Below are 15,843 nucleotides of genomic sequence, written 5' to 3'. Positions count from 1 at the left end.
TGTTGTTAACTGTAGTCAACCCGCTCTGATATCAAATATTAGAACTTACACCTTCTATCTAACTGTATGTTTGTACCCATTATCCACCTCTCTTCATCCTGCCAATTTTTTTTTTTTCTGAGACGGAGTTTTGCTCTTGTTGCCCAGGCTGGAGTTCAATGGCTTGATCTTGGCTCACTGCAACCTCCACCTCCCGGGTTCAAGCAATTCTCCTGCCTCAGCCTCCCGAGTAGCTGGGATTACAGGCATGCACCACCATGCCCAGCTAATTTTGTATTTTTAGAAGAGACTGGGATTCTCCATGTTAGTCAGGCTTGTCCCCAACTCCTGACCCCAGGTAATCCACCTGCCTCAGCCACCCAAAGTGCTGGGATTACAGGCGTGAGCCGCCATGCCCAGCCCATATCATTTTTACTGAACTTCACTCCAACCAACAGCTTGCTTCTAATTAAGATAAAGATGCTAACCTCCATTCGCTGAACCTTTCTGGGAGACTGTTTAGTGACAGAAATTTACCTGCTAAATTACTCCCTTTTTAGATTAGGTCCACCAGAATAATCATTTTTAATGTATAAAGTAATACTAGGGAGAGGACTGAGATACATGTGCAGGTCATGCCATCCTTGGCCTCAAGAGATATGTCGGTAGGTATGGAAGGACAGACATATTTCTTTTGCTTTCTTTTTTTAGAGACAGGGTCTCAGTCTGTCACTGAGGCTGGAGTAGAGTGGTACAATATCAGTTCAAGGTAGCCTTGTTCTTTTGGGCTGACGCGATCCTCCTGCTTCAGTCTCCCAAGTAGCTGGGACTACAGGTGTATGCGACCATACCTGGCTAATTTTTGTATTTTTTGTAGACACAGGGTTTCACTATATTGCCCAGGCTGGTCTCGAACCCTTGGGCTCAAGCGATCCACCTGTCTTGGCTTCCCAAATTGTTGGGATTACAGATGTGAGCCACCACACCTGGCCAGACAGAGACATTTCTAACAAAAGAAAAATCATTCCAGGAGTCAGGCGGGGGAAGGCATCGGTGCTGAGTCGGCTCTAGGCTGCACACAAGCCCAGTATGGGCCTGCTGGAAGTGCGTCTTGATGGGGATTTGAAGGGACCGAGGGAGGGGGTTGGAGTTTTGTGAAAACACACCTGGCATGTCTCACAGGACAATGAGAAAGCAAGAAAACACACACAGTAGGGGAGAGAAGGGAACCAAGGTCAGAAAGATCTGCCAGAGGGGAATGGATAAAGGAAGAGAGGCCCCATTGGGAATGACTGGCGTCCACAGGGTGATTGGATCATGTGAGAGGCCTCATGCCTGTCGCTGCAACATGCTGGATGCGACAAGTGCAGAAGAACGATGGGGAAATGAATGTCTCTGACAAAGACACCTCGTCCACACAGTTGGGCACGAGCCATTAGTCGGGTTTACTAAACGACGCGAGAGCAAAGGGCACGGCTACTCATGTCTTGGAGCAGAGCCAAGCTCCATCCACCAACCCCTTATGATTTTTAAACCCCCAGCTCTTATATAAAACTTTTTAATGGCACCACCATCTATTTTCCTTAAATAAAAAATGTTGAATATTTCTCTCACACCCGTTGAAGAGGGAAACGAGAGTTTAAATTAACTCCAAATGGTAAAAATTTAATACAGCTCCAGCTGCCTGCAGGTTTCTTCAGTTCACATCTTTCAGTGTGAGAGCTGCTCCAGCTGCTCTGTGATTCATCTACCATTTGAAATTTGCAGAGCTACTGAGCAGCAGTTTTAAGGCACATAATGGAAATCACTTGACTTACGGCCTCTCTGATCAGCAGGTGAGTCCATTATCTGATGATAAAACAAACCAGATAGTCCGAGTTAAGAAATCATAATTATCTATTTGGAGTCAGGAAAAAAAAAAAAAAAAAAACCTTAGAGGGGCAGAGGATCTTTCTCTCAGTCCAATGCTATAAACCTGGGGAGGGCTTTCTGGAGTGACTTCAAGCTTTTCTCTGATGTTAGAAACTTTGGCTGCCTCCATCCCTGAATGTTGCTCTCTTGAATGGGGACAAGAATCAGGGTGACAGAAATCTTGATCAACTCACCCAGGAAATGAGTTTTGAGTTCTTTGTAAAAGAACAAGGTGAGAAATGAAAACCAGTAGTTTCCTGGGGAACTTTTGGGAGAGGATATGTCAGACTTTGGTTAGCTGGAAACACAGTCTCAATGCTTTTTTTTTTTTTTTTTGAGATGGAGTCTCACTCTTTTGCCAGGCTGGAGTGCAGTGGCATGATCTCAGCTCACGGCAATCTCTGCTTCCCGGGTTCAAGTGATTCTCCTACCTCAGCCTCCTGAGTAGCTGGGACTGCAGGTGCCCGCCACCACACCCAGCTAACTTTTGTATTTTTAGTAGAAACAGGTTTTCACCATGTTGGCAAGGATGATCTAGATCTCCTGACCTTGTGATCCACCCTCCTCGGCCTCCCAAAGTGCTGGGATTACAAGCATGAGCCACTGTGCCTGGCCAATGCTCAAATATTTTAAGGGACTCTAATTTGGACACAAACCTGTCCTGAACCCATTCCAGGGCTAATGCAGAACTTCCTGGAAAGCAAAGTGTTCTTAGTCCTGCAATAAGAGTGCATGGTTCCTCAGCTGCTTCCAGGGCCTGTGTGCTCCTGATTTTTGATAGGCCACAGGTGATTCAGGTTGTCCCTGGGGCTAGAGCTTTGTAGAACAGAATGGCTGAGCTGAATAAAGAACTGCATCAAATATGTTATGGCTCCCCTGTGGCTTTCAAAACTTTAGCTAGTAAAATATTGCCCTTGACCATAACCATCCCACTTGGCACAAATTTTAGATGAGAAAAGTAATGGATTCAATGGAATAAAATAAGGTAGGGTGGGAGTAGCAATTATGCGTGGCCTTTAAGATGAAGGGACATTTAGTATTGCAAAGCAGATGAGCAATCTTCACACTCCTCAATGACATGAAAAGCCAATTAAAAAAAATTGCCACTGGATTTCTCCACATTTTTCAACCAGGTTTTAAAAAGTAAGCTCTATAAGATGCTTACTCTAAAGCCAAATTGCCCAAAATACACCAGCGGAGAGCTCCTGGGCATACCACTTCCTTTATGCCAATTAGAATTTTTTTTTTTAACCAGAATAATCATCTCAGTAACCTCAAGTGGTGTAACTCATTTTACCCCAGTTCTTCAAGCTCTGTTCTTAAATCTCGCTTTCTTGATGAAAATGGCTGTGATTGCCTTCAGTTCACGCTGATTCTTCCCACTGTTTGGCCCCTAGAGAACACAGTGGCCACGAAGTTCAATCTTCAATGACAGATTAACATGCAGTAATATTTTCTGATTATGTCTAGTGTTTGCTATGCTTTGTCCACTGCAGGACAGACTCCTTCAGGCTGCAACAATGTTTTCTATAAGCTTCCGTGGCATGTATCAGAGTCCCTAGGGGTCTCAGTAAATACCCAGTGATTGACAGAAACACAGTACTATCTGGTTCCTTAAGAAAATATCTTTTCTAGTTAAAATGAAAAAAATAAAATCGACCTATCATTCAACCCAGCAATCCCATTACTGGGCATATACTCAAAGGAAAGGAAATTGCCCTACCCAAAAGACACACACATTTGTATGTTCATTGCTGCTTTATTCGCAATGGCAGACATAGAATCAACCTAGATGCTCATCCGGGGTGGATAAGATAAAGAAAATGTGATGCATAGACACCATGGAGTACTATACAGCCACAAAAAAGAATGAAATCATGTCCTTTGCAGCAACGTGGACACAGCTGGAGACCATGATCCTAAACAAATTAATGCTGGAATAGAAAACCAAACACTGCATGTTCTCACTTGTAAGTGGAAACTAAGCGTTGGGTACCCATGGATGTAAAGATGGGGGTAATAGACACTAGGGGTTGCTAGCAGGGAGAGAAAGGGAAGGAGAAGAGGGCTGAAAAACTACCTATTAGGGACTGTCCTCACACCTGGATGACAGGATCATTTGTATCTCAGACCTCAGTGTCACACAACATACCGTGTAATAAACCTACACATGTACTCCCTGAATTTAAAATAAAAGTTGAAACTATACAAGAAAAAAATAGTAAAAAGTAAAATAGTTAAAAGAAATTATTTTTTGAAATTGAGTTAATTGACCAGTGTTTGTGTGGTTTATATTATTTTGTCATCAAGTATATCAGTTTATACTTGACAGAATTAAAAATATGTATTTTTTTTTTAAAAAAAGAAAAGAACACGTCTTCTCAGGAGTAATGCCATTAATGCCCAGTCCTCTCTCTGCTGGAGCAATCCAGAACTTCCCACATCTGTCTCTATGGCAGTCAACTCTCTGTTCTCCTGCCTGGGACTTGTTCCCTCACTGAACAGAAAACAGAGCCTTTGGGAATATAAAACAACAGCCATTGCTGAGAATTCTGGGAATTCCTTTTAAAGAAAATGACAAAATCCATGCTTGTGGGGTAGGTGTTTAAAGGTAATTTTGGAGACTCTGGAGTCCAGTAACAAATAAGAATCTGGGCTTTAAATCTGGCTTGAAAATGTGATGTGTGCCAAGAATAAAGTGGTGGGGGGGGGGGGGACAAACTGCAGTACCCATTTGCTTGTTATTAGCCTGGGTTGAATTAATGGAAGTTTGGTCAAAACTGTGTCATTCGATTCACCTTGTCCATGGTGAGAATTCGGCACCGTGTAAAAACCCAGTATGTATTTCTCCTTGCAATGTGGACTCGTGGCTTGGTGGCCTGCCATAGCCAGAAGTCTGTCTTGATTTTCTCTGTCCCTTTATGGTTTCTGTGTCCCTTTCCTCCTTCCACAGGTGGAAAATAAAATCCCACATAACAGTTATGCTTTGGGAAAGCTGAAATAACATATATGGCAACCGAACAGTTATAAGGGAAAAGCACATCACAAATTTAATTCCATTTCCAGATGTAAAATGTCATAAAGAATTTTTTTTTCCATTCTTGGCAAAATAACAGGAATTTTCGAGATCATTTTATTTAGCTGAGTGTATGCACGTTCATAAGTATGGTATCAGAGTCTTCAGCGTGGAGTGTGCTATAAACGCTATACGTTATAGCTTTTCTGAGATTAAACTACCAAAGGCCCCACATTCAGCTAGTAGGTGCATGACCCTCATTGGAAAGGTGGGGAACTGTGTCTGACTAATGGTAGAATTTGGTGTGTTTTCAAAGCAAGGTCTCTGGCCCATATGGGTAGGTTTCTAAGCAGTGTAATTATTCTCTAGTGACTGCAGACATTGGAATCGTCGTCTGTTTCAAAGAGCAGATCATTTGGTCATTCCACACATTTTTCATTTTGACTTTTCTTTTTCTTTTAGCCTCTTTGTATGAGACTTAGGGTCTTTGCAGGAACACCTGGGTAGGAGCTGAAAAAGTCTAGCTGGGAGTAGGGCCCAACTGGTCATTCCTTTGACTTCCGTAATTCATCTAAATCACACAGTTAGAGCTTTGAGAGGGATAAGTACTTAAAACACACACAGGCACGTGATGTTCCAAAAAGCCAGGGATATTTCAGAGTGAGGCATAAAAATAACCCAAGGGTGGGAATAAGTCAGTTTGGTAAAAGTCTCCATGGCACATGCTATCATTCTGATAACTAAAGACATAACTCCTCTATTGGAAAATTAGCTGTTCAGGCAGATTAACGGATGTGTCCACCCGAAGGGTGACTCCCACAGTGGCCTTTTATGAGCAGGAAAGGGCTCCTTTACAACTTAGCTCCTGGTTTGTATAAGTTATTGGAGTGAGGGACATGAGAGAACTTGTGGATAATGAGAAGAAAAAAAGAATTTGAGAAAGCCAATCAGTTTTTTTGAGCACTGGTAGACTGCTAACATATTTGTAGATTCTGTTTTTAAAACTTTCTTGTGTTTTTCAGGGTAAGATACAGACTTTTTATTCATGTTTCTATTTTTGTATAACCAACTAACACTGTCATATAATTAAATGATTTAAAATGGAACCTACCACTGTCACTCTTCAATTGGTCTGTTTATTGAGTTGGTCTTACTGTAAACGAGAGATCACATCAAGGCAAAATAAGGACTGACAGAAGGTAAAAACCACTTTTATTTAGAAAAACATGCAAGCCATTTTCATTGATCCTGATTTCTCTCTCTTGGAACCTTGGCCTCGAGGTACTTTGTCCTAAATAAATTGGTTGTTGCTTTTATGTGGAAATGTATCAGTTGAGGAGAGCATCATCTACCATGACTTAGTTTTCAAGTCTGCAGACTTTCCTACCAGAGCTTTGAGCTATAATACAGATATATCAACTCTACGAAATAAATGAAAACTGTCACCAGTGTCAGCAGAAACTGGGGGTCCGTCCCACGCAAATTATGGACATCTGTATTTCTAATTGGCATTCCTTAGGGCCATGCCAGCAGAATGGCAGTGCCAAGAGAGTCTGACAGCCTTAGAAAAGACGCGTTATCAGGTCTAGGTGACAGGAGACGATGAGGCATAGAGGTTCCTTTGTATGGATTACTCTCCATATGTTTGCTAATATAATGCTGGCGATTTTCAGCTTCAGGCACCTCCGAATGGCACCTTTTATCCATACTACATTTGCTTCTTTGAAAGCTGATCAGTGTATGATCTTAGATGAATAAGTGGTATTGATGGTTATATGATCAGAAGACCCTTGGCAGAGATGCATACAAATAGTTAACAAGGTAATGGTAAGAAATGTTGACCTTGATTTGTTTAGCTAAGATGTAAAGATTTTTGAAGGTCAAAGGTGTCCTTGTGTAGTGTTTTGGAGTCTAACTGTGCCTGACCCTCTAACATTAAGCTGCTGTGGCCTGCAGTTTTGAAGAGTGAAGCAAACCAGGGGGAAAACGAGAAGGGGGAGAGAACAGGAAATGGAGTGAGGTGTTTCAGGAAGTTGTCAGGGGTTGACTGATTGATTCCAGATGGGAAGGGTCAGCCTTCGTGACCCAGGAAATACTCACTAGGGGAAAGAAGTTGGCTTGTGGAAGGGGAAGGCCTGGGAGTGAGATGATGTTGGAATGTGCATTCCACTTCCTTTCGTCCTAAAACATTCAGAACTCTTAACTTCTGCAAATAGACGAATATCAGCATTGTCATTGTTCATCAGGAAACAGTGAAAGAACTTAAATTTGAAGTTTTGACTATATCACATATATCTTCACTTCTGTAATGTAGTTCATTCTTCCAGAAGTAAAGCAAATGTGTGTAAAAGTCAGTGTTTAAGTGTGTGTCTCTATGTATAGAAACAACCACCAAACAGATCTGGTTTCTTGTTGTGGAGTGTATGAATTAAATCCATCGCATTTTGCAAATTCAGTTGAATTGGCAGGCTATTCCGGCTACCTCACCTTCTAAGATATTTGGAATATTAAACCTGGAACTTGCCTCATATCTATACGTACACATGCACACGCACATACATTTGGACATAATTTAAAATCTTGTAATAAATTTTGCAGACACTGACATAATTCAGGTTAATTCCCTAGCTGTCATGAGAGGCCAGCATGAGCCAGCAAGAGATTAAAATTTATTTCTATTGTTAATAGAAAATAATGAAGTGCATCTGAACCATCAGGGTATGTCATTCGGGAAATGTTCACTTTGGAACTAAGTCTCACTCCACCCAAATGGACAATGATGAAATCAGCTGGCTCGTGAAATCCCCATATTTTGTGGCAGGAATGCGTGGGGAGTATTAATGGACAGTATGACAAGGAGCTTGTGGAGTGAATTAAAGCAGCCTCAGAGAGAAGGCTCTTTACCTCCATGTAATCCTCAGACAGGGCCCATGTCCCCCTTAGCGTGTCTAGGACCACTCATTAAGAATTAATGCCAATGGCTGGGCACAGTGGCTCATGCCTGTAATCCCAGCATTTTGGGAGGCTGAGACAGGCAGATCACCTGAGGTCAGGAGTTCTAGACCAGCCTGGTTTAACATAGTGAAACCCCCAAAAATACAAAAATTAGCCAGGTGTGGTGGTGGGTACCTGTAATCTCAGCTACTTGGGAGGCTGAGGCAGGAGAATTGCTTGAACCTGGGAGGCGAAGGTTGTGGTGAGCTGAGATCAGGCCACTGCATTGAACTTCAGCCTGGGTTATAGAGCAAGACTCTGTCTCCAAAAAAAAAAAATTATTATTATTATTAAAGCTTAAAGTACCCTCTCCTTGTTTTCTGTTTTTTTTTTTTTTTCCAGAGATGACAGTCATGTCTTTGAAAATGCGTTCACACACACAATTTGTAAGAATAGTTTGATTCTTCTTTCTTCTCTCTCTTCTCCTGTTAATTTCGGAGGGTAGGCAATACAACCTTCATGTTCCTCTTAACCCCGTGACCATGAGGCTCTGCCTCTCCCTTTGGCTGTGATGTGTCTTTGTATTTTGCTGAGATCACTTTGATAAGGATATGAGCACCTGTGGCGAGTGATGGATGCTGCCATCTTACGTTTGCCGCTGTGTGATGAGAACTTTCTGGAAGGACCTTTCCCAGATTCTAACATGGTTAACATGGACACAGTTGAAAATAGACCTGGAGCTAGACAGGCTGCACCCCTGAATTGTGAGCAATTATATTGACAGTTGAGGTTCCTTTAAGTTTATTCTTTGAATCTCTGGGTCCTGTCACATGTTAGAAGCTCAGTGAATTATCTGTTGGGTTGGATGACTGAAACTCACTTATTCATGTAAAATTTTATATATATTACCACCATGTTCAAAGTATGAGACTATGTGAGATGATTTGTGGACTCATGAGTTTTAGGGATTTTCCCAAAACTATTATACTAAAAATATATAATAACTTAAAAGATGTCATAAAAAAAAACTCTTTAGGGCAAAGAAAAAAATCAGAAGACTATTGCTTTGCTGGTAGTGGGGGTAGGATGGACTGGGAAGGAACACAAGATAACTTTCTGCAGAGATGGAAATAGTCTACATCCTGATCATAGTGTGAGTTGGACAGCTAAGATCTGTGCATTTCAATGCATGTAAATTTCACCTACAAGAAAACCCAACCTGTGATTATTATCATTGTTGAGTAGTTGGCAGTGGGTGGTGGGATACAGTACCCCCTACCCCTGCACTTTCCAGGTTTCACTTTCTATGGTTTCAGTTACCCAAGGTACACTACAATAAGATATGTTTAGATTAAAAGAGAGAAACCACATGTATATACTTTTATTTCAATATCTTTTTATAATTTTAATTATTATTGTCATTAATGTCTTGCTGTATCTAATTTATAAATTATACTTTATCATAGATATGTATAGGAAAAAGCATAGTATATTATAAGATTTGGTATTCTCTGAGGCTTCAGGCATCCACTGGGGTTTTAGAGCACAGACATCTTAGATAAGGGTCTACTGTAGCTGAGATGAGAATGGCAGTATTTTGACAATTCTTGAAGCTGGATGATAAGTTTGGGGGATTCATTATGCTATCCTGTTTCTTTTGTTTGCTTGAAATTATTCATAATAGAAAGTTTTTAAAATGCTGCCTCATTCCTTCATATTAAGAGGTAAGGTAGGGCTGGGCGCAATGGCTCACTTCTGTAATCCCAGCATTTTGGGCAGCCAAGGTGGGTGGATCACTTGAGGTCAGGAGTTCGAGACTAGCCTGGCCAATATGGTGAACACCTGTCTCTACTAAAAATACAAAAATTAGCTGGGTATGGTGGTGAGCCTCTATAATCTCAGCTACTCAGGAGGCTGAAGCAGGAGAATTGTTTGAACCTGGGAAGTGGAGGTTGCAGTGAGATAATATGCTGCCACTGCACTCCAGCCTGGGCAATAGAGTCTCAAAAAAAAAAAAAAAGTAAGGCAGGGTCAAGCCTTCTGCCCTCGATTTAATGAATAAGGAAGGACAATTACAAGTAGACTATCAACCATTTTCATTTGGGAGTGGATGGAGAGAAAGAGTCAGTTTTAAGCATGACTCCTTATTTTGTACCTATTTAGTGTCCTTCCTCAAAAGGACTATACATGTGTGTGAGTATGTATATAACAAGTTCTTTTGTTTCTCAAAAAATAATAATAATGGCCATGCATAACTTATGTGAACTGAGAAGTTAGACCCACGTCTAGGGTGGCTTGTCTTCTGGGTCAAGTGAGTCGGTGGGAGGTCCACTGAGGTCCGCTGTCTTCTGCCGTGCTTGGCCATCCTTTGCTGATATCCACCTCTTTGAGCTTCTCCCTGACCCCTGATCTGCAGTACACATGCTGAAATTTAGTTCAATACCAGTATTTGTGCTACTTATTTCCTGTGTTAATTATGATTCTCCAGCCAGAAAATAAACTCTTTGAGATTAGGGACCATATCTTGTAACTGTCTGTACCTATCATCTATCTGCCTCTTCCTAGGACCTTCCCCAGAGCTTAGACTATGGGAGAATCTCTGTGTGTGAGAAATGTCATCTGTCTTATGGGATGGTCACGCCCAGCATGGGCAAGGCAATTAGGACATGAACTCATCCCAGTTTGGCACACACCAAGCACTGTGCTGGATGCTTTCCATGTGTTACAGGTTGAGTATTCCTTATCCAAAATGCTTGGAGATAGAATCGCTTCTGATTTTGGTTTTTGGAATATTTGCATTCTTCACTTACTGGTTGAGCATCCCTAATCTGAAAATCCAAAATCCAAAATGCTCCAATGAACATTTCCTTTGAGCATCATATCAGTGCTCAAAAAGGTTTGGATTTTGTAGAATTTTTGGATTTCAGATTCTTGGACTAGGGATGTGTGCCTGTTTCTCATTATATCTCATTTCAGCACTGTGAGATACACATTGTTATTTATGTCTTACAGATAAGAAAAACTGAGATTATGAAAGGTTAAGTAATTTGTCTTTGGTTGCAAGTTAGAGGACAGCAGGCCTGGGATTTGAATTCAGTTCTCTCTGACTCCAAACCCATATTCTCCCATCACTCCACACTACCTCTCCCCTCACCCTGATTAGATACTACACATGCTATGTTTTCATCACTGAATTATGACAACCTTATCTTCTCAGCAAAAGTCTAGGTCTAGGCATCCCTGCCACCACTCTCTACTGGGCAGCAACACCACAGACAATTCACCAGCCAGGATCTCAAAGCTGGGCATGATATCAGGACCCATCTGAAGTGCAGGAAGCCATTCCCCAGCTTGGAAAGAAGTGACCTTCCAGCTGGTGTGACGATCTCAGCTTCGACATGGCACCCAACCAGCTTCCTGTGGTGGAGGTTCCACTGGCAATGGTGGTCCAGGTCTTTTGATAGAGAACCAGGTTTCTGGAACCAGCAGGCAGATGTGGGTGTGCCTTGAGCAAAAATACTTGACAATGCCTGGGTCAAGGACAGCCACTTTTTCTATGAAGTTCTGAAGTAATTACAGAAGGAGGAAACTCTGTTGAGTCCCAGGTTCTGTCCCATTTCCCATTTGCCATATGGAAATATGGCAAAACAGAATTTTGGTGCGTTTGCTATGTTATGTGAAACTAATTCCACTGCACCCCCTTGCTCCTTTTTACTTTAAATATGCAGGTTGTGTTGTCAACAACAGTGAACGTGGATGGACACGTCCTGGCTGTTTCTGACAATATGTTTGTTCATAACAACTCCAAGCACGGACGGAGAGCAAGAAGACTCGACCCATCAGAAGGTAGGGCTGTCTCCACTCAGCATGGTAGACACATGATGTTCTCCAAGAATTTCCTTGTTCAAACTTCAAATTATGTCTTGGAGTCAGAGTAGAGAAAGTACACAGAACCATGTGGGTTTTTTTAATGAAGTTGTAAACACGGACTCCAGCCTGCTCCATTGTAAGCCCCACATGTCTACCAGCCCATGCCAAGTTCTCATGCCTCCCAGCCTCTTCCATTCTGTTCTGTGTTTTCCTTTTTGTGAGACGGGCATTTCAGGCAAATGTAGGCCTATGACATCTTAGTTAAACAGGAACATTACAGTGCCAGACATGTAAGAGTAAGTGTCAGATGTGTCCTTAAACAGACTGTAGGCAAAACAAAACAATGTGCGGAATGAAACTGACACTAATTGATTTTTGTTTGCTTGGACAAGAAGAAATCATGGTCTGTTCTGGGTAGTTTTCCAAATGCATTAAAGTAATTAGAAATACCGGTAACTGTTAAACTTCAAGTTGTCCAAAAAATTAAAGTATATTGATGAAGATAACTGACAAACCTAAGTAAATTCCATTTTAGTTATTCCCCTTCCCAACTCACTGGTATACAACGACCTTATAATACAGAATGTATGGTCAAATTAGGCTACTATTCTAGTGTGATGTTTTGCTATATGCTTCCCCCCGACCCCTACCTCCCACCCTAACTCAGCCCTGAAAATGTATCTTGTATCATTGTAAACAGGAATTAATGAACTGAAAGAAAATGATTGAATCAGTAAAGAATTTGGAGTGGTGTTAATTCTCCCACAGTGGGAACTGAAAGGGGAGAAGAAAATCCCAGAGTTCAGGACTAGGAACCCATCCAGTTTCTTTTGACTGATTGGATGTGATTGACTGGCTGTTCAAAGGGGGCTCATGTTTTTGGAGTCCTGCCAAAGTTCTCCTCTACCTTTGACCCTGTCAACTTTGGAAATGGAGTGATGGATTGACTTTAGTTATGGCCTGAAAACCATATTGGGTTCCTGTTGGGATGTAAAGTCCAGAGGCCTGGAGCATATGGAAGAAGTGGGGAAAATCCTTCCTACAAAGTTAGGACGGTGATTAGAAATTGTCTCTTGATAGAGCTGAAGAAAACCTTCAAGTATAATAGATTTTGCTTTCTCCTTCTCTCTCTCTCTAGCCCATTAATAGGCCTTGTAAATCTTAACATCTTAGGGCAGAGGAGGTGGGGAGAGAAAGGGGATTTACACATTTCCAGTGTGATCAACTTATAAAAATATGGACAAAAACAACAGAGGTTTTCAAACACCCTTTGCACAATTAGCTAAGTGTTTTACTTTTTCGTATGTAATGGTCAGCTCATTAGGTTTTAATGACTTGGTGAAAACCAACAACCAATTAGGGAATGATGTCAAGTCAACAAATCTCAGCTTGAACTTCTCGGAATGACCAACATTTTTCAAAGGCAGCCCATCCCCAAAACTCTAAACTTCAATCATATACAGGTGTCCAGCCTTTGAATGCAAGGACTTTTTGGCTTATTTGTGGTGTGTCCAATCCTTTGAATGCAAGGATTCTTTTTCTTATCCGTGGTGGGGGATAGTGTGAAAATTATGCATGGACCTTTTGTTTTTCTGCTCACCAGCTATCATTAGCATTAATGTATTTTATATGTGGCCCAAGACATTCTTCTTCCAACGTGGGGTGGGAAGGCAAAAAGTTGGACATCCATGAAAGAAAAAACCTGACTTTTTCTTTCGTATCCTCTTAGCTACCCCCTGCATCAAAGCCATTAGCCCGAGTGAAGGCTGGACCACAGGAGGAGCCATGGTCATCATCATTGGGGACAACTTCTTTGATGGTCTCCAGGTGGTGTTTGGGACCATGCTTGTATGGAGCGAGGTAGGCAAAGGCATCTTGCTTACTCTGATTTCCTTTGACCCAAAGATTGTTTTGATCTGGGAAACTGGTGATTCCTAGAGCATCAGCAGCACAAACACCAAAGGTTAAAAAGCATAGAAGTCATAATAATTCAGTCATGGGTTCCTTACGAAGATAAGTATCCATTGCAGTATTATTTAAAATGGTGAAAAATTAGAAATCCAGAATTGTAAAGTGATGGGATATCACACCACCATTAAAAAAGGTTTTGAAGGCCAGGTGCAGTGTTTCACACCTGTAATCCTAGCACTTTGGGAGGCTGAGGCTGGCAAATTACGAGGTCAGGAGTTAGAGACCAGCCTGACCAACATGGTCAACCCCGTCTCTACTGAAAATTAAAAAAATTGGCCAGGCATGGTGGTGCACACCTGTAATCCCAGCTACTCGGGAGGCTGAGGCAGGAGAGATGCTTGAACCCAGGAGGCAGAGTTTGCAGTGAGCTGAGATCGCACCACTGCACTCCAGCCTGGGCAACAGAGGGACAACAGTGCCTATGGATGTAATGTAGTTATATAACACACATCCATAGAAAAGTACTGGAAACATACCAAAGGTTAATATTGATTGTCTCTATGATGTTAATATTTTTCTTTGTATTTTTCTGTAATTTCCAAATGTTCTGAATTGGATGTGTTTTACTTTCATCGTCATATAAAACATTACAAAAAGATCAGTGACAGTGTTAAGTTGAGGTTGGAACTTGCCAAATCAATATTTGAAATTGCAAGCAGGATGGCAGTTCCGCAGAGAAAAGGATCCCAGGGATGAAGGTGTGGTTGGCAGCAAGCGGTGGGAGGGACGTGGGCTGGGCTTGTAGGAAATAAAGGACCTAGGTTGGTTGGGTTGAGAGAAAATTCCAAGGAGGTGAGGGATAGGGAGAGATAGCAACAGTGAGGGAGTCAGATATACAGAGAGAGAGAGAGAGAGAGAGAGAGAGAGAGAGAGAGACAGACAGACAGACAGACAGAGACAGGACAGTGATGTTCAGAGTGCATTTGGAGCTAGGAGCACTTCAGTTAGACCGCAGCAGAGAGAAGCCCCCGGGGAGCAATAGTGGGACATGCTGTGTACCTTATGTCCTTGGCGATAGCTTGTCTAATGGGTATTTTATTTCCCTGCCTGTTCACTCCTCAGCTAATAACCCCTCATGCCATCAGAGTACAGACTCCTCCCCGGCACATCCCTGGCGTGGTGGAGGTGACATTATCTTATAAATCCAAACAGTTCTGCAAGGGAGCCCCAGGAAGGTTCATTTACACAGGTAGGTGGAAAAAAAAATGATTCCAGGAGAGGCTGGCTTCTGGTTTGCCTTTGAGCTAGTTCCCAGTATCTGCACTTTATAAAGGTCCTGATTTTTCTAGGTCTTTCTACTAGTGTAGAAAGAGTGAGCTGGTTGATAGGTGTTGAATGGTGATGTGAAGGTTCACTTCTCAATTAGTGTTTTACTTAACTTCTGCAAGATCTGGGAGATGCTCACAGCAGCTCATTTCAGGAATATGGTTTTACAAATATGACTCTGTTGAAACCATGCTAGAACTACCTTTTATCCACGTGATTAGGTTAAAAAATAGACAGGTATTGGCTGTAACTACATTTCCTTGAAAAGATTCAAGAGAGCTGCCCATTGATGTTGGAGAGTGAAGTACTTTAAAACTACCTTAAGGTAAAAATCATATATTAGTCAATATTTGTTGAATTTCTCCTTTGAATCAACTGCTTTTCCTAAGTGAAAGGTATAGATCACATATAAGACATGATCCCTTCCCCATCTGAAAGTTTAGAAACTTTTGAAGAAGACAAAGGTATATTGCAAAGAACAGCTGGTGGATTCATAAATCTGAAATGTTTGGTATTTCCAATGAATGGAATATGAGTTTCAGGAAGAAAGAGTTTAGTGTGGACTAGAGTAGTGGGGTGGGGTGTCAAGGAGGAGATGGAGATTTTAGACCATATTTAAGGACAGGGAGAATTTGGATGGGCAAAGAGAAATCGGGAGAATGTTCTCACAGTGGGACTCCCTTGTGCAAAGGCCACAGGGTGAGGGGAGCACATTCCTACAGGACCAAAGCCTCATCTGACAACTGTGGCAATGCATTTTGTACTTAGACTAGAACTTACCCTACATGTGCTAGGCGTGTGTATTAGTCTGTTTTCATGATGCTGATAAAGACATACCTGAGACTGGGTAACTTGTAAAGAAAAAGAGGTTCAATGGACTCATAGTTCCATGTGGG

General features: G+C 41.8%; 1 protein-coding gene across 1 annotated transcript in view; it reads left to right on the top strand.

Annotated features, from left to right (window-relative positions):
- The window catches only part of EBF2 (EBF transcription factor 2), a 202,933-nt gene that overhangs the window by 146,050 nt on the left and 41,040 nt on the right, over positions 1 to 15,843 (top strand). Inside the window, exons 8-10 of the mRNA XM_032288567.1 lie at positions 11,569 to 11,686; positions 13,440 to 13,570; positions 14,744 to 14,870. Of these exons, the coding sequence (XP_032144458.1) occupies positions 11,569 to 11,686; positions 13,440 to 13,570; positions 14,744 to 14,870 (376 nt within the window). The remainder of the gene's footprint in view (positions 1 to 11,568; positions 11,687 to 13,439; positions 13,571 to 14,743; positions 14,871 to 15,843) is intronic.

This window comes from Sapajus apella, unplaced genomic scaffold (genome assembly GCF_009761245.1).
Source record: "Sapajus apella isolate SASKATOON/1434 unplaced genomic scaffold, GSC_monkey_1.0 scaffold21, whole genome shotgun sequence".
NCBI classification, from domain to species: Eukaryota; Metazoa; Chordata; class Mammalia; order Primates; family Cebidae; genus Sapajus; species Sapajus apella.
Note: the sequence above shows the minus strand (reverse complement) of the source record. Positions and strands in the feature narration are given on the sequence as shown.